Source organism: Lepidochelys kempii, chromosome 6 (assembly GCF_965140265.1).
Source record: "Lepidochelys kempii isolate rLepKem1 chromosome 6, rLepKem1.hap2, whole genome shotgun sequence".
Classification (NCBI taxonomy): Eukaryota; Metazoa; Chordata; order Testudines; family Cheloniidae; genus Lepidochelys; species Lepidochelys kempii.
In genome coordinates this window covers 119,575,752-119,595,773 of record NC_133261.1, presented here as the reverse complement: position 1 = coordinate 119,595,773, position 20,022 = coordinate 119,575,752, and the positions used below count along the sequence as shown (strand labels likewise).

The following is a 20,022-nucleotide window of genomic DNA, read 5'->3' as shown; positions in this document are numbered from 1 at the left end:
ACCCACTAAGTGGACCAGCAGAGACTGTGGGGATTGTTCTCCTTCCTTTTCCCCATGCTGGCCAGTGATGAGGTTAGCTGAGTGAACGGCAGGTTTGAGCCACTAGCAAAAGTGGCCAAACTGAGGGCTGCCGTGAATCTCTGAGGCAAGCAAATCCACCAATAAGCACAGGACCCACCAAGGCAGAGGAGGAACTTTGTCACACCAGATACTAACTCCATCTAGTGGCAGCAACAATATTGCAATGGCTGAGAAGGCATTTCCATTTCAGGTGTCCTTTCATGCTCTTATAACTTCACAAAGAATTCATCTTTGGACAGAAATTTCTCATACTTGGTCTTAGCCCAAAGGTGGACTTTTTAAATTATAAACATATTTATTTATTTGTTTATTGAGAATCTGAAGTAAATACTGACAGACCAGGTGCCAACTCATGCCGGGACTCCTAGGCCTCACTGAACACTGACAAATGCATAGCTGGAAACCAGTCTGGCTCACACGTGCATTAGTATTGTCAAAATAGCTATTAGAGTTCTAAGAAGGTGTTTAGACTTTATCAAACACTTGTAAATTGCTGCATGCATTAATCTCACTTATAATATCTGTATCCTATGATATAAGGTAGTATTTACGTATTTGCTTTGTAACTATAAAAAAAAATGTTTGCTCTAAAACTGTAAACCTGCCCCACCAGAAGAGAAAAATCATCAAATGTGAAATACTAGTTTACCACAAGAGGGGTCATCTCCTGCCCAACAAAAGAAGGCCTATGGGCATCAGACAAGCCATTGTGGAACATCATTGGACAAAAGACTTTGTTGCTTGCCCCCCTCCCCAAACATCCATGAAACGGAGATGTGCACAAATCCTCACCCATCAGCTTAAGCCCTGGGGGAAAGGGATAAAAATCTATGTCAAGAAAAGCTTATTATGCTGCTTGGAATGGGAGAGGGCAAAATCTCTATGCATAAGAAAGGGATCCCCAAGCTGTTTAGCCTGGGTTAGCCCTCAAGGACACAAAGAGCTTGCATATTACAGCAACATCTAATACCTGTTGATACCTAAGACTGTAACTCATTTGTGTGTATATGTTTACCTGCTTTAACCTTGTAAATAACTTATTTTTTTCCTGGTAGATAAACCTTTAGTTAGTTTAATATAGGATTGACTACAAGCATTGTCTTTGATGAGAGATGTAAGGTACAAATGACCTGGGGAAAGTGATAGTTCTTTGGGACTAGGAATAACCTGAACATTGTGATTTTTGGTGTAAGGGACCATCTATCACAAAGGCAGGCTTGCCTGGGTGGCAAGATAGATCAGCGTGCCCAAGGGGACCGTCTGGAACTCCATGTTAAGGCTGTTATAGTGTCTGAGGAGTTCACACTTGTTACTTGGTTGGTGAAATCTAGTGATAGCCAGTTTGGGGTTTGTGTCCTGTTCCTGGACAATCTGCCCTGAGGTTGGCACGCATGCTCGTAAGCCTCTCCAGACAGCCTGACAAATATATTCAGTAACTTTTGAATTACCTGAGCATGGATAATCAGATGTTATCCACACTGTAAGAAAAATCATTCAGACTCTGGTTTTTTGCACTTGGATGACACCAAGAGTCTCTCTTTAAAGCTTTGGGTATTCATAAAAAGAAAGAGTACTCGTGGCACCTTAGAGACCTACCAATTTATTTGAGCATAAGCTTTCGTGAGCTACAGCTCACTTCATCGGATGCATACTATGGAAAATACAGAAGATGTTTTTATACACACAGACCATGAAAAAATGGGTGTTTATCACTACAAAAGGTTTTCTCTCCCCCCACCCCATTCTCCTGCTGGTAATAGCTTATCTAAAGTGATCACTCTCCTTACAATGTGTATGATAATCAAGGTGGACCATTTCCAGCACAAATCCAGGTTTTCATAGTTCATAGTTCTTCATGAGAAACACAGACTTTGACAAGTTTGGGGAGTGAGCAGAGAAAGGTGAGGAATAAATAAACGATAAGCAAATGCAAAGCAAATCTTGTATGCAACAGGATATTATTTTCCTTAACCAAGTGTGCACTAAGTATAATTAGAAAAACAACACACATAAACTTAGCATACAGCAGCCACGAAGCACAGAATATGCCTCAGGATCAAGAGAGACAGTATAAACAGGTCCTTTTTACCCTTCCCCAGCAGCTGTCCTTGGACAAGGCTGAGGATCTGGCCCTGGATGTTTATTTGAATAGGCCACTGCACATCCAAATGAACACCATCTGCAGCAGCTGTTAAACAAACACACACAACAACCAGAGCTATGTTGATATCATTGCTGGCAACGAGGAACAAGCGAAATGGGCCATTTCATTGTAATTTCACCTTCAACTTGAAAACAATATCAGTACCTCATCACCAAGGGGGGGAAAAGGGTTTACTAAATGGAAAATTATAATCTCCTTAGGGAAAGATGTTTAATTTTCAATCTCCTAAAACAGTAAAGTTTAACAAATAATTAAAAGTGGCTAAAGATGTCTCAGAATGATACTAGTTTCGAATCTAAGCAAAATCTAGCTGTGCTGAAACAATCAGTGAAACCATACCAAAAAAAGAACAGGAGGACTTGTGGCACCTTAGAGACTAACAAATTTATTTGAGCATAAGCTTTTGTGGGCTACAGCCCACTTCATCGGATACATACCAAAAAAGAAGATACACCAAGTCTAGGGATAGTTGCAGCATCTTGTTAGTGAATGTTACATACATAGTGCTTGATCTTAGAGTTTTATACCACAAACGTAGCAGAATGCTGTCAGAACTTTTACATATTGCTAAGCATTTCCTGAAGCCAAGAAACACTTCACATTCATTGTTTGCTTCTGCTCTGAGGTTCAACTTGAATACGTGTATTTTAACATTAATAATAAAATTATTTTAAAAATTACCTTTTGTTGAATCATCTTCAATTGGTTGTTTGAACAAAGTGATATCTTTAAAAGTGCACAGGAATAAAACCACTTTTTCATGTTCATTTCTTATAGGTGCTATTTGCATGTAGAACCAGACTGGGGTTCCTGGAGAAGAGAGAAAGAAACCAGGGCCATGTGGTAGAGCACCAGCTTTCCACAGCTCCGACATGTTTTAAATGCTGTATTACATACATTTATCTGAAAACCATTTCTAGATAGCTGTACCTTTGCCATGTTTCTTTGGGTCTATAATATATTCACATGCAGATTAAAATGAGAAAATGCTAGCAATCCAATTAACTACCACAAGTAACCAAAGAAAGAACCCCAATAATCTCTGCCATAACACTGTTTTATTGTTCCCCTTTTAGTCCGGTCTCTGCCTATCATTCTTCACCCCCTTTGGAGTTTAGGTAGTTCTCATCCTCAAGGTAGGCAAAACTTTTTGGTATTTCTAAAGTAATAAACAAGGCGACAGGAAAACCTTGAAGGTTCATGTTACACATCACAGAGAACCAAAACAAAATGGCAAAGACACCTACATTTTTCCTTTGCTGGCCACCTCTAAAAAACAAGCTTTAGATTTTTTTAAAAACATTTTTAAATGTCTCTGTAAAGTAGGATGATGCTGTCAAATGTGCCATGTCCCAGATTTGACACTCTACCACACATGAAAAAGAACATTCGCGAGATGAGCTCAGCCATCCTGCCTCCCAGTCTCCTGGGCTAATCACCAGACCATACCCAGACCCACCCCCACAGCTGGATATAGAGCACAAGAGGTCTGACTCCCAGTCTCTCTGCTCCTCTAACCAACAGACGATATACCCACCGATATATCTTCCTCTTAGTATTTGAATTCAAGGCAAAACCATTTTACAATTCTGGCACTTTGGTTAAGCAAACAATCAACAAAGCACCTAAAATGCTAGAGTGGTTAGGAGAGCAGATATATATGCACACAGCAGGAATGTAATACGCTTACTGGTACATCATGCAGGAGAATGAAACTAGCAAGTGTCCTGTTCTCTGTATGGTCAAATTCACCCCTGTGTAGTCAGCCACCACAAGGACTGTGCACCACATCAGTTCTATTTCTGCATGCTGATCTGCTGCAGGGGAGGTAGATTTTACTCTTATTGATTTGGGATCCTAAACAGTTTGTATAGAGATACACAGTTCACTTGTATGAATGACATATCAGTAAAGCCTTACCTCCACTAGAAAACATGGACCACCCTGAAAGTCAATTGCTCCCCATAGCAAGCTTATAACACCCCACATCCATACACAGAGGTGCTCCAAATGGCTTAGTATCATCAGCACAGGGCATGGCCTCTTCGCAAATTGCCACATGGATTAATCTCTGGCAAGGTGCTTAAGGTGGTGTGATTGTACATTCGGTTTATATCCACCCCTGGCAATCTTGTCACACCACCGAAGCTTTTGGCAACTTGGGATTGTCGGCCAAGTAGCAGCATTCCTTGGTACACACACTTTGAAACTGGTTGGCCATCTAGTCAAATAATATGTCCAGGCCAAGAAAGCCACTGAAACTGAACTAGCGTGGATGGAGACGACTGCTAGTTCGGCTTTTGAATATCCTCATTTCTGATCTTGTCCTGCCACTTCATATGGAGAAGTGGACGGAGACCACGAGAATGGAAAACATCATTCCAACATTCTTCAGCTTTCCTCTATGCCCACATTTCACTTCCATTCAGCGGAGTTGGTCTAACTGTGGTTCCATAGATCCGCAGCTTGACAGCAAGCTTGATGTCTTGACATTCTTCACTGAAGGGCCAACAACAGGGCAGCAACGGCTACTTCTCAGGCATCCACTTCTTTTGAGCATCTTCAGACCTCATGCTGGAGAATGGCTTAGCAGAATGCACAATGCCACTTCTTTTAGACATGCTTTCAGCTGGGTTAAAAATTGTTTTCAGTCTGAACTGTTTTGGTACCAGTATGGACACAGACTAATCCATCCACAATGCATTGTTCGCCTTTCAAAACCTCCCACCAGAGGGCACTGAAAATAAAATGGTTTAGCATAGGACTAGTGTGGACAGGGTCAAAACTGCAATTCACCATGGCTAGTGTGGCTACATTGAACTGTTTGTGATTACACCAGTACCATAATAGCAGTAAGTGGTACAAGCACAAGGAAGGCCTGTGGTTTAGTGTGTATTCCAGGGACATTGTGCTGACTCAATTATTTCAACTCCCAATGGCCAACTCAAGATTTACAAACCTGGACACTGGCTTCTAAGAGGTTTGTAATGTGCAGCTCTTTGGACAAGTAACTAATTAAAAAGCAGAAGGCACTCTAATAAACATAAGGAAACCAGGCAGCCCTCATACCAGCAAGCTTAAAATGCTAAGTAAGTGCCTGAGGGCAGCAATCCTGAGGATAATGCCTGAAAGCAGCATCCCCTAGATAATACCTCTCACTATGCTGGAGGCAAAGGAGAAGTCAAACAAATCTCAGTCACTACCAAAAAGAGTCTCTCAGGAGAAAAACCTACACAACTCATGAGCAAGAACACACAGTACTGCTAGGCACAGGGTGGGGTTTGAAATGAACACTGGGTGTTCTCTCACTTGGTCTATGAAAGTGCAGTGAACTCAGAGCAGAAGGCTGGTGACACACCTGACCTCCAGTGGGAATAAACTGAAATCCCTCAATCTGGTAACAGTCAGCATTTTCTGCAGGTGTTCTAGAAGAAATGTACACTACCTATTTTTTGCTACAGTGTTAACCTTAACATGTGCTTTTGTAGTGTGGTCACTGTAAGGACATATTTCAGAGTAGCAGCCATGTTACTGTGTATCCGCAAAAAGGAAAGGAGGACTTATGGCACCTTAGAGACTAAAATTTATTTGAGCATAAGCTTTCGTCAGCTACATCCAATGAAGCGAGCTGTAGCTCACAAAAGCTTATGCTCAAATAAATTTGTTAGTCTCTAAGGTGCCACAAGTACTCCTTTTCTTTTTATAAGGACTTAGTTTTGCCAACCTGCAGGAAGCCAGGTACAGATTATGACTGGGTAGAACCAAGTGCTGGACAACGCATTTGCTGAGACAGAAGTCGGACAGTTAAAGTGTTAGTACCAAAGGAAGTCTTAATTCTTGGCTTTTGGGGAAGAGAGAGAGAGAGAGAGAGAGAGAGAGACTGAATTTAAGGATGGGATCTGATCCAAGACTGAACAGAGAATGACCCTATAGACTGTACTTGGATATTTTCTTATTACAAAGTCCTTCCGTTATCCCGCATATCTTATAAAAAATATAGACAGAAGAGCTGGAAATCTGGGCACAGCTGAAGGTTTTAATGAGGAAGCTGTGTTTCAGGGATTTATTGAGAGGCAATCCACTCAATTCTTTTTGAAGCAAAAGCTGTTGGCCTGATATGGGAAAAGATCAGGAGAAAGCTTTTAGCTTTTCTATTTAAAAATAAAAGGGAAAGGAATTTAATGAAAGACTGAGACCTGTTAACCAGGAGCTGCCACTTCAGCTTATTTTTCATAACATAACCCACTAGCAAAAAGGAGAGTTGATTGCGAGGGATCCATTCTGTTACCAGCTGGAAACAGGGCATGGCAACGATAGAAGCCTCTTCCAGTGGAGAAATGCAGGGCAAACCCATCTCAGGACATTTTCCTAACATGTGGGAGCAATCAGGCAGAGTGCACAGACAAAAGAGCAGAGCAGCAGAAAAGCAAAGGAACAGACATGACCATATGCCAAAGACCAGAATGGTGTCATTCACAGGACATGGCAAGACACCTGCAGCAATACTGGCAATGAGAGCTGCAATTGCTCTTCTTTCAATGGAAAAGTTTGCTAAAATACTTCGGGATGGACAGAATTTGGGGGATCTTAGGATACCTTATTATTGCTTAAGTGTGTGCAAGGCAAAGGATGAGATGATTTCTCCTAAAAAGGGAAAGCTGAATTAAAGTATAAACACCACACATACCATTTCAGGAAGTCTTAGCAGGTGCAATCTCAGGGAGCAGCATTGTCTTAAATCCTCAGTTCATAGTTAGAGACAGAAGTGTTTGTAGTGACATACAGCACAACTATTGGCTGAGGCGCTGGAACATGATTTGCCCTTTCCTATAGTTCACTATTTTCCTGCAACTGAAGTACACTAGGAAAAGCTGTGGACCCAATCCTGCAAGCTACTCCATGCAGGCGCAGGGGTCTGCCCGTGGAGAGCAGCTTGCAAGGCTAGGGCCTATCACAACTGAATGAACATGCAAGTTACTGGGTCAAGCTTCCGTGACCTCATGGCAGCAGCATTCTTTGAATAGTGATTAAGTCCAAGCATAAAAAAAAAGAGGGACTGAAAGAGTTAAAAACACAGAGTCTGTAAACTCTGCCAGCCAATCCACAACTGACAGATTGTGTCCAGTATCATGTTAAATGTTGAAGAGCAAGAACAATGCACAGGAGCAGCATAAACACCTAAAGAGAAAGAGTAGGATGGCAATATGTGGTGGCAACCTGATTCTGAAGTAAAATCATCTCCAGTTCTTCAGACCTGCTGGGAGAGGCCAGCCAGCTGCAGGAGAGAATTGGTCACACTGTTGAGTTACTACATTGTCCTCTGCCTTCTAATAACCTTGTATTAATTCTTGACTGGGTCTTATGTTTGGTGGTCTCATTCAAGTTCCTAATGGGTGTCTTTATGCACCATAGAGCCATCAGATCAGTAAGCACAATTGACAGGACCATAGACAGCTGGGACATGAGTGTTCCAGCTCATCATTGAGGGACATTCTCCAATCTGCATGGAGTACCTCACACAGTGCTTCCTACCAATGTACCTAGTTTGTTCACCTTTATATACCCCAAAAGTTGCAAAAATGAGTTGTGTTTCTGGGGTCCTCACCTGAGGCATTTTAAAGGAGCCAGACTTTCAGAAAGTGCTGAGCACCCACCTACTAAAAACCAGACCCTTTTAGGGGGTCTCAAGTGGTCCATTCAAATATTAAGGCACCCAAAATCACTAGTCACTTTTAAAAATCTTGCCTCAAACTCCCACACAAATGTTAAAAGAAAAATTGCTATTGCTCAATTATTCATTTAAAAAATGTACTGTCAATTACCACAATGTTATACATACTGTTTTTCTTGTACAGGAGAATTTCAAAGCAGTTTGACTCATAGTTGTCAAAAGTCTGTCTGACTTTTTCAATGGTCTTCTTATCCGTCAGTTCCCCATACATAAAACTGGAAAAGAAAAATCCATTTCTGCTTTTTTCCCCACAGTCAAGTAACAACTTATAAACATTAGCTATGCTTTAATAGTTATCCACTGAAATTTAACTATGATTTACATCTCATTTCAACATTTATGGTATTCCAAGATTGCCATGAAACCTACAAAACAAACAATTGTGGCTGCTTATTTATTGTAAGAAAGATTTATGTGCTGTCATTTTACATAAGTGACTTTCTAGGTATACATTCAAGGCTAGAGTGTTAAAAAAAAAAAAGAGCTGACAATATACACCACTGGGGCAACACATAAACATGCTACAGTGACAAAATGATAAAGTGGAGAAGAAAACTCAACAAAAACCATGCAAATTCTCAAAACCTCTTAGAACCCCTTATACTTCTGAGGCAGAATGGAATCCACTACAGATAAATCCTAGGGTGACCAGATAGAAAGTGTAAAAAATTGGGACGGGGGTGGAGGGTAACAGGTGCCTATATAAGAAAAAGCCCCCCAAATCGTGACTGTCCCTATAAAATCAGGCCATCTGGTCACCCTAGATAAGTCCTGATGATCCAAGCATTAGTTATGAGAATGCTGAGTTACCCAAAATTTGCTTCCATGCCCCAAATCCAAAATTCAGACAGGGACCAAAGTTCCGTTCTCTAAAATTATGCAGAGGTACCCCAAGACATTCAGGTAATCCGAGTTTACTTATAAAGGTCTGATTATGAATCAAGACAGGATTTCACCAACAAGAAATAAAGGCTGCAATTCTCTTGCAAATAGAGTCCCCAGTCCAGCACAACTTTTAAGAGTATGAACTGCCCCACTGAAGTCAAGTTTGCATTTATCCCATGTGAGTGGGAAGAAAGTCACTGGGAGAGCTCACACGTGTAAAGTTAGAGATGTGCCTAAGTCCCTTGCTGGATCAATTCCCCAGCTACCCAGTTCAACATTATACCTTTCAAACAGTGCATTCCCAACATCAATTATATAAGTGCCAGCACCTGTAATTCATATTGGCAGGGTGAATTTCAGTGGAAGGGCATCCCTGGTTCAAATTCTCTGTGCTGCTGTAAATATGCAAAACTCCATTAAACTCCTCTGAGGTTTACTTACATAATATTTACCTCACTTGGCTAATTTGTGGAATAAAACAGAACTGTATGCATTGCCTTTTTATTGCACAAGTTAAGAAATCAAACTGCTAGACTATTACACAACTTTTTGAAGTATGCAAATACATTTATTTATTTCATGTTATTCAATTAATTTTTGTATCACACAGTTTGGAAATAGTACTAAAATGCATCTGTACATTCCTCCTCCCCTCCACTAAGCAGGTATCAATGCAAACTTAAGGAAGGTGTGGGTCTGCTGCTCAATGGAGAAGATGAGCTGGGAAGGGAAGATGATAGGAAGGCAGAGCTGCTCAATATCTACTTTGCTTCAGACTTCTCACAAAAAAATAACGTGCCCAGATGACTAGCGAAGTTATCATAGACAATACAGGGGAAGGGATGTAGACTGGGATAAGTAAAGAACACATCAGACCGTCTGACCAATTTGAATGAATTCAAAACAGCAGGGCCAGATGCTCTGCACACAAGGGTACTGAAAGAATTAGCTGAAGAAATTTTGGAGCCACTGACAATAATATCTACAAACTCCTGGATGACAGGAGAGGTCCCAGAAGTTTGAAGAAAGGCTAACATAGTGCCCATCTTGAAAAAGGGGGGAAAGGAGGAGCCGGGGAACTATAGAGCAGTCAACTTGAGCTTGATATCTGGGAAACTACTAGAGCAATGTATAACCATTCAATTAGCGAATAGCTGGAGGATGAAGGGGTGATCATAGCAGCCAGCATGGATTTACCAAGAACAAATCATGCCAAACCAGCTTGATTTCCTTCTTTGACAGGGTAACTGGTTTGGTGGATAGAGGGAATATGATAGACATAATATACCTGGACTTCAGCCAGGCTTTTGACACAGTCCCACATGACATTCTGATAAGTAAGCTGGACAAATGTGGACAGAACTACCATTAAGTGGATACATAATTGGGGGGTTCCACAGGGATCTGTTCTGGGTCTGGTGTTGTTTAACACCTTTATTAATGACCTGGATGGAGGTATGGAGAGCAGGCTGATCAAGTTTGCAGATGACACAAAGCTAGTAGGGGTTGCCAATACTTTGGAGGATAGAGCTAACATTCAGAGGGATCTTGAGAAATAGACGAGCCGGGCTAGAGACCACAAAATGACATTCAGCAAACAAATGCAAGGTGCTACACTTAGGGAAAACAAACTAAATGCCCAAATACAGAATGGGGGATAACGGGCTTGGCAACAGCACTGCTGAGAAGGATCTGGGTGTTGTGGTGGAGCACAACCTCAACATGAGTCAGCAATGCAATGCTGTTGGGGGGGGGGGGGCGGAGCATGAATGCAATTTTAGGTTGCATTAACAGAAGCATCGCAGGCAAGTCATGGGAAGTGATAGTACCATTCTATTCAGCGCTGGTTAGGCCTCAGCTGGAGGACTGCATCCAATTTTGGTCACTGCTGTATAGAAAGGATGTAGAGAAACTGGAAAGGATCCAGATGCGAGAGACAAAGATGATCAAAGGGATGGAATGCAAGGCATGTGAGCAAAGGCTGAGGGAACTGGGTATGTTTAGTTTGGAAAAGACGAGATGGGGCGGGGGGGACATGATAGTGGTCTTCAGATACTTGAAAGGCTGCCATAAAAAAAGATGGGAGAAAAGTTGTCCTCTCATTTGTCCTGCCCTCTGAGACAAGGGTTCAAACTACAGCATAGCAGATTTAGATTAAATCTCAGGAAAAAGTTCCTAACTGTAAGAACAGTAGAACAATGGAACAGATTGCCTATGCGTCTTCACTGGAGGTTTTCAAAAAGAGGCTGGTATGAATGGGCACAGCTCCATTGACTTTACTTCAAAGGGTATGTCCACGCTGCAGCTGGGAGCAGGGCCACCTGGGGGAAAGGAGGGCGCAAGAAACACTGATGCGTGGGATTGCAGCACCATTCAGGTTTGGCCCAGCCACCCCTCCGCAATGGAGGGACCACCAGTCCAAACTGAGTGGTGCTGCAAGCCCGTGAGCCAGGTCACAACACCTGGAGCAGGGAGCCGGGCCCAGCCCCGTAGGACAGGAGCCAGCACTATGGAGTTGCAGGGGAGGCTCCTCTCCATATGTAATACCCATAGCACATAAACATGCACAAAAACACTGCTAGGCAACAAACCTTTTGGCACCTTCACTATCTGAAGTATGATTGAGGGGGTATTTTTAATAGGAGAACTCATAAGTCCTCATTTTTCAAAGGTGTTTAACCAAAATTTTCCTGTATTTCTGTTCTGTATTTTGTCATAAATATAAAGGGAAGGGTAAACCCCTTTAAAATCCCACCTGGTCAGAGGAAAAATCCTCTCACCTGTAAAGGGTTAAGAAGCTAAAGGTAACCTCGCTGGCACCTGACCAAAATGACCAATGAGGAGACAAGATACTTTCAAAAGCTGGGGGGAGGGAGAGAAACAACGGGTCTGTGTCTGTCGGTATGCTGCTTTTGCCGGGGATAGAACAGGAATGGAGTCTTAGAACTTTTAGTAAGTAAGCTAGCTAGGTATGTGTTAGATTATGATTTCTTTAAATGGCTGAGAAAAGAACTGTGCTGAATACAATGACTATTTCTGTCTGTGTGTCTTTTTTGTAACTTAAGGTTTTGCCTAGAGGGAGTCTCTATGTTTTGAATCTAATTACCATGTAAGGTATCTACCATCCTGATTTTACAGAGGGGATTTCTTTACTTCTATTTACTTCTATTTCTATTAAAAGTCTTCTTGTAAGAAAACTGAATGCTTTTTCATTGTTCTCAGATCCAAGGGTTTGGGTCTGTGGTCCCCTATGCAAATTGGTGAGGATTTTTACCAAACCTTTCCCAGGAAGTGGGGTGCAAGGGTTGGGAGAATTTTGGGGGGAAAGACGTGTCCAAACTACATTTCCCAGTAAACCCAGTTAGAGTTTGGTGGTGGCAGTGGATATTCCAAGGACAAAGGATAAAATTAATTTGTACCGTGGGGAAGTTTTAACCTAAGCTGGTAAAAGTAAGCTGAGGAGGTTTTCATGCAGGTCCCCACATCTGTACCCTAGAGTTCAGAGTGGGGGAGGAACCTTGACATACTTGTTATTGTTTTAATTCAGAGCCGTGCTAAAGAGGCTCGGCTGGCAGCAAGTAGCTGCTATTGATGTGTTTTGGTACAAAGAAACTGTAGATGCGATCACGGGAGTGCAACAGGGCAATTCTATCAGTGCATCTGGGATGGCTGTGATGAGGTTGTCTCCATTAGCCCCCATGAGTTTGTAAACTTGGTTGCTATTGCCTGTGTTCAATATTGTACAGTGACATCGCAATCTTGTTCCTATATCATTGTCTGCTATAGGAAGCCTGCATACTTTCAGGAATCTTGGATTCCAAAGGTTCCCCTCCTCCTCCTCCATAGAGAAAAGCAGAGCAGGCTATGTTTCCATAGAATCACAGAATATCAGGGTTGGAAGGGACCTCAGGAGGTCATCTAGTCCCACCCCCCGCTCAAAGCAGGACCGATCCCCAACTAAATCATCCCAGCCAGGGCTTTGGTGGTGGAATCTCCTTCCTTAGAAGTTTTTAAGGTCAGGCTTGACAAAGCCCTGGCTGGGATGATTTAGTTGGGGATCGGTCCTGCTTTGAGCAGGGGGTTGGACTTGATGACCTCCTGAGGTCCCTTCCAACCGTGATATTCTATGATTCTATGATCTCCCTAGGTAACACATTCCAGTGCTTCACCACCCTGCCAGTGAAAAAGTTTTTCCTAATATCCAACCTAAACCTCCCCCACTGCAACTTGAGACCATTACTCCTTGTTCTGTCATCAGCTACCCCTGAGAGCAGTCTAGATCCATCCTCTTTGGAACCCCCTTTCAGGTAGTTGAAAGCAGCTATCAAATCCCCCCTCGTTCTTCTCTTCTGCAGACTAAACAATCCCAGTTCCCTCAGCCTCTCCTCATAAGTCATTATGTTTTCCCATTAGCAATGTGCTTGTTGCCTCTTGGTGAAAATGGAATGGTAGTTAACGTGCTGCATATATAGAGTCAGATTTGCTCCCTGCGTTGCTTCAGTTACCAGCAGTGTAACCAGGTGTGGGCCCCGGGTAGCAGCCGCTCTGCCAGGATTCTTGATGCATATTCTCTATGAACCTTGGAGTTGGTTAACCCAGGCCAAAGAAAGCATCTCCCAGGGATTCAGTGATCTCCCAGAACATCTCCCAGGCACTCAGTTGAGGAGGCTAGGATGGATGCCCAGCCATAAATTAAAATTGTCCTCTCCTGACAGACCACCAGACAAGGGGTGACAGTACATCCACCTGCTCTGAGGGATAGCTGCCCCGATGGTGACAGAGAGTGCAGTTTCCACCTCAGTGTGCTCATGGGGGTAGGCCTCTTGCGAGTCAATTAGAGTGAAACTAGTAAAAAATCTTCCACTTGTGTGGACTGAAACCAAATTTTTAAATATCCTACCATGTCTGCACCTCTCTTTCAAATTCATTACAGTGCCCAATTGTAACCTTGCTAATACTGGTGTAAATCAGGTGCAATCCAAGGCAAAGGAGAACCTAGCCCAGAGTTTCTAAAATTTTCCTTTTCCACTGAAGATTTTTCTTCATTCCTGCACTGCTCAGAATGTTTATACCATCAACAGCCATTACAAGGCAAGTCACAAATCCCACAACTCAGGACCTGGCAGCTAATTAAAAGGAAGAACTAGCTTGTTTTCAGAATATGGATGGCAGAAAATATATTCATTGGTAAATTTTATAAACTAAAAACAAATCTATATTATCATCAGAATCATTTCATTTATGGCTCAATCCTACAACATGCTGAGCAGTCTGGCCCTGATACAGCAAAAGCACCTAAGCGTGTACTAAACTTAAAGCACTGGATTAGTTCCATTGACTTCAGTGGATCTATTGACTTCAGTGGAACTACTCATGCATACAGTTAACCACATGTTTAAGTGCTTTGCTGTATCAGAGACAAGGTGCTCAGCACTGTGTAGGATCCAACCTTTAGAGTTATAAATTCTATTGACTGCATTGGTACCTTAAATAGTTTGTTTGTAAAATTACAAACTTTTAACAGATCATTTTTAAATTAAGGCTTTCAAGATCATTTAAACATTTTAGCAGAGTCCTAATTTTCACTCAACATAAATAATTTGTAAATATACAGAGGTTACATACCTGCAAGTGCTACTCTTCTGCATGACGTCAGCTCGATGATATCCAGAGAGTTTACAAAAACCGTCATTACTATAAACTACAGGCCAGTCCACAATCTGGGCATTTCCCAGTAAAAAACTTGATTCTAAAAAGAAAAAAAAGAGAGGAAGATTTGTAGTTAACCACCATGTAAGTTTAAATAATCCTTGTGTTATAAACCAATTGCAGACAGTTATTCATATTGATAATATCAATCGGATAGGAGTTTAACAGATAACCAATTAAAGAATCTAAAGAAAGGATATGGCATGATAAAATGAAAAGTTACATTTGATTGGACAGGATTTGTTTCTAAAATGGTTTGAAGCTTCTTTCACCTAAAAGTACTAAAACAAGTACAGCTCTTAGAATTTACTGTATGAATTGTTTAAGAATCACCTATTATCAACATCTGATCAGGATATTGTGCCTTGATATCAACCCTAAACTACATTATAAATTGTTTATTTATGTGTTAAATGGTCAGTGTGCCTAGCACTGATGACAGGCATGTTACATAATAAGACAAATAAAATACTGGACTTTTCACAGTTCCCAAAGTCTTTCACACAACTATTCAGAGGCAGCCACCTCTGGGGTGGAGGATGGCCACCAACACACAGAGAGAAATTTGCACAGCTATGCACTGTGCTATATGTGCTTACATGAGAGGAAAGTGATCAGGAACAGTCAGCATGGGTTCACCAAAGGAAGGTCATGCCTCACTAATCTAATTGCCTTCTATGATGAGATTACTGGTTCTGTGGATGAAGGGAAAGCAGTGGATGTATTGTTGCTTGACTTTAGCAAAGCTTTTGACACGGTCTCCCACAGTATTCTTGTCAGCAAGTTAAAGAACTATGGGCTGGATGAATGCACTATAAGGTGGGTAGAAAGTTGGCTAGATTGTCGGGCTCAACAGGTAGTGATCAATGGCTCCATGTCTAGTTGGCAGCTGGTGTCAAGTGGAGTGCCCCAGGGGTCGGTCCTGGGGCCAGTTTTGTTCAATATCTTCATAAATGATCTGGAGGATGGTGTGGATTGCACCCTCAGCAAGTCTGCGGATGATACTAAACTGGGAGGAGTGGTAGATACGCTGGAGGGCAGGGATAGGATACAGAGGGACCTAGACAAATTGGAGGATTGGGCCAAAAGAAATCTGATGAGGTTCAATAAGGATAAGTGCAGGGTCCTGCACTTAGGACGGAAGAACCCAATGCACAGCTACAGACTAGGGACTGAATGACTAGGCAGCAGTTCTGCGGAAAAGGACCTAGGGGTGACAGTGGACGAGAAGCTGGATATGAGTCAGCAGTGTGCCCTTGTTGCCAAGAAGGCCAATGGCATTTTGGGATGTATAAGTAGGGGCATAGTGAGCAGATTGAGGGACGTGATCGTCCCCCTCTATTCGACATTGGTGAGGCCTCATCTGGAGTACTGTGTCCAGTTTTGGGCCCCACACTACAAGAAGGATGTGGATAAATTGGAGAGAGTCCAGAGAAGGGCAACAAAAATGATGAGGGGTCTGGAACACATGACTTATGAGGAGCGGCTGAGGGAACTGGGATTGTTTAGTCTGCAGAAGAGAAGAATGAGGGGGGATTTGATAGCTGCTTTCAACTACCTGAGAGGTGGTTCCAGAGAGGATGGTTCTAGACTATTCTCAGTGGTAGAAGAGGACAGGACAAGGAGTAATGGTCTCAAGTTGCAGTGGGGGAGGTTTAGGTTGGATATTAGGAAAAACTTTTTCACTAGGAGGGTGGTGAAACACTGGAATGCGTTACCTAGGGAAGTGGTAGAATCTCCTTCCTTAGAAGTTTTTAAGGTCAGGCTTGACAAAGCCCTGGCTGGGATGATTTAATTGGGAATTGGTCCTGCTTTGAGCAGGGGGTTGGACTAGATGACCTCCTGAGATCCCTTCCAACCCTGATATTCTATGATTCTATGATATCACGCCTATAATTAATGGCAGATAATAGAGAAGATGAATGGAACTCTAATATAGTGATGGGAAGCAAGAAAAGTAAAAAATTCAAGGCTGAGATGAGAAAAGAAAACAGCATTGTAGATATAGACTGGAAATGTCTATTTTACGACATAACAGGAGGTGCTGGCTCTCGTTAATTCTATCAGCCTATATCAGTTCCTGTAAATATGCTAATATTTGCCGGGAGTACTTTCAGGAAGCTGACCGCATGTTTAAATATCGCTTCAATCACCTGTTCTTTTAGTCAGCGCCTACAGCTCATACAGATGGATTGGCACAAACATATTAGGAGCTAGTCCTAAAATAACCAGTTTGGAACGTTGTTCCTCCAAAGCTCCTTCTAGCAAGGTGTTTCTGAAGCAGGAAGTATCCATTTTCTTCAGCTGTACTGAGTGTTATATGCTCATCAGCAATGCAAACATTTCTAATATTGTTCCTGTAACAATGTTCTCCCTATAGCCTAAAACAGAGGTTCTCCATTTATGATCCAGGGTCATCTTTGAGCATTGTGTAAATGTGTTTTTACTGTAGCTATGGAGCTATCCAGTAACTTTCACCACTGGAGTGGTGCAAAAAAGCTAATGAAATGTAGCCATTAAAAGTCTCTAATGTACAAACTCAGTGATGATACAGGTATCTTCCTCTCAGCACAAATATTGTCCAAAAAAGGTCTAGAGGAGAATTTTTAGCAGCTATCATTATAATAGTGAAAGGATAATTATGCCTACTGCTTTTGTTTATTTGATCTATTTACCTTACTTTCATATCAGAGCGATAATTTGTATTTTTATAGGTTCTACACTGAACTCTTTCCTATGGTTTAGAGGCTTGAATGTAGAGTATATAATTCAAATACTATTCTATTGAACATGGAAGTATATTGCAAAATTTTTGAGTTTCTACATACATCTCTCTCACATACTTTACAAACTTGAATTTAGGGGGAAAAAAACATCTGAAGATAAATATTTTTCCTTGTGAAAATCTAATAAAGACAGAAAGATGTAAGGGTAGAGGTTTGGATTTCGTGAACTTCAACCTTTTTAGAGTCGTATAATTAGTCTGAGTTCACCCACAGATATTTTTTAAGCTTGTTTTTCTACCTAAAGGGAAGCAAGTGACCCAGGTCCATGATTGGAGCTTCTACGTATACCACAATACAAATAAATAAATACATAATATCAGATGACAATGGAAGCTTTGCCATTGACTTCAAGAGAGCTAAGATTTCACCCACTGTACTGATACTCTAGGTATTTTTTTCCTCTTCCCTCTACTTTCTACACAGTGTATCCCTGTTTGTTACCCTCTCTGCACCATTTCCCCACTACTTTCTAATTGGACTTTCTTCTCTGAGAGAGAGAGTGTGTCTAAGCAGAACACTAGTCCAGTAATGTCTGGATGCGAGTTCAACTTTTGAACCCAGGACATTTAGGTGGGTGTAACAAGTGTGTGCATCAGTAATTGCTGAGGCTGTAAAAAGGGATTAAAGAACTGCATGGGAAGCACAAAAAAACAACATCCCAGGACCGTGATGAGTGACTGTAAAAGAGATGTTCATACTTTGGAGACGTGACCAGAGTTCTTTTCCGCACCACTGTTTTATTTTGGCAGCCCTACTGCAGCACTAATGGAACCTTATCCATTAGTAACACCCCCCGTTGTTTCCAATTCTGAACACGACTGTTCCCATACGACAGTTTTTAATTTTATCCAGTGCATCTGCATATCAGCCAACCCCCTCTCCCCGATTAGAACTACTGAATAGTCTTTACAACATTCACCCCAATTAACTCCTCTCAAGTGGGCTGGAAGATGTGCACAGTTCAGAGTTGGTGCAGGACTTTAACGTTCCCATGAGAGGAAAATCCTACTTGGGAGAGACTGTGTGAATCTACAAGTATTACATGAGTGTTGAATCAAAAACAGGATTGATTTTGCACACACTCAGTATACTCATTTTCTATAACTATCTTCCCTCAGATGTTCTAGACACTTAGAAGTAAGAAACACCTTATATGAAAACAGGAGAGTCCTCCATTCACCAGAAGTGAACTGACTGGCTGACATTTCTATTGTATACATCTTTCAGTAGAATCAGATATCCAAACACAAAATCATTCAGGGATATCATGTGGATATGTGACACACCCCGGAGGACCTGAGATTCATAAACCAATAAAAAGATTACATAGATATGTAGTCTTATCATTTGTGACAGAGATAATCTTGATCCTATATTCCTGTTATGTAACTGTTTCAGAACACAATGTACACAGTGTAAGAGGCACGTCACAGCCAAGAGCAGACATATGGCATGCCTGATATTATATTTTTGCACTTTTATAGCGGCTTACATATCAGGATTGCATAGTGCTCGAAAAGCATTAATTAACAAAGCCTGACCAAACTCATGGGAGATAGGAAAGCAGCACTGACTTTGGGTTATTGTTTTGTTTTTGCTTTATTGATTTTTCATGAAAAACACAAAAATTAAACAAAAAATGCAAATATTTAGCAAGAGGCTAAATTTAGTACAATGATCATTGTAACAAGCATCACGCCAAAGACAAACAAATATACAAGTCTCTTGCTTTGTGTATTTAGCTTCTTCTCTTTAAAACTTTGACAAAGGAAAGAGCCCATAGATATACCAGGGGATCAGTGTATAAAAGTTTATAAATGCAATCTGAAAAATGCTGATTTAGTAATGACATCCTGAGTCTTCTTATATCATAACCACATTAATGCATGTGTATAACACCAACCTGTCTTTTTCCCCCCATTTGATTGCTGATAGAGTTGTTTTCTCCATCAAAGCTGTGTTTGACAATTTTTACATTACCACTGCGATTTTGCCAGAATAAAACTCTAAACAGTTTTTTGCTAAACACCAGAGCTTCTACACATAAAGCAGGGTTAGCTGCCCCTAGTCAGTGCTGGAAACAACGCCAATCATCGACTAACCTGTCCCATATAATTTTTTTCTTCACACACATTCTAAAAATACCATAGGGGCCTGTGCAAAGGTCTTTCAACAGTTCTGAATACAAAGATAGGACCCGCTCCAAGCATCTGTAAATTAAATGAATCTTCCTGCAAACAGCAGGAAAAGGGCACTGACATGTCTTCTAGTATCAAGAGATGAAGTACTCAGGACATAGAAATATAATACACCTCCACTTTATGCAGAGAGGAGTATTAATAAATTATGCACTGGTTTGAGTGACCTGCACAAGGTCGCACCCCAAAACTCTGGCAGAGATTGCACCCAGGAGTCCTTGCTCTTAACCCTCTGTTTTAACTGCTAGTATACTATGCAATGTTTTGAATTTTTGCACCCCCTTTTATTTTTTTGAAATCTAACCTCTTGGTAACAATAGACATAACTTAACAGAGGGTACAGTATAGCAGTTTATGGGGGTTTTGCCTGGTTTGAGATGTGACAGCTTTGGATCACATTGTCTGAGATATCTAATTGTGGGCGAACATTTAGGTTTCTGCAATGACTATGAGCAAGGTTTGGTCCTA

At 41.4% G+C, this 20,022-nt stretch overlaps 1 protein-coding gene across 1 annotated transcript in view; it reads right to left on the bottom strand.

Annotated features, from left to right (window-relative positions):
• Positions 1-20,022, bottom strand: part of KCNH5 (potassium voltage-gated channel subfamily H member 5) — a 230,623-nt gene that overhangs the window by 198,119 nt on the left and 12,482 nt on the right. The window contains exons 2-4 of the mRNA XM_073350736.1: positions 14,487-14,610; positions 8,085-8,191; positions 2,927-3,055 (exon numbers count right to left, since the gene is read on the bottom strand). Of these exons, the coding sequence (XP_073206837.1) occupies positions 2,927-3,055; positions 8,085-8,191; positions 14,487-14,610 (360 nt within the window). The remainder of the gene's footprint in view (positions 1-2,926; positions 3,056-8,084; positions 8,192-14,486; positions 14,611-20,022) is intronic.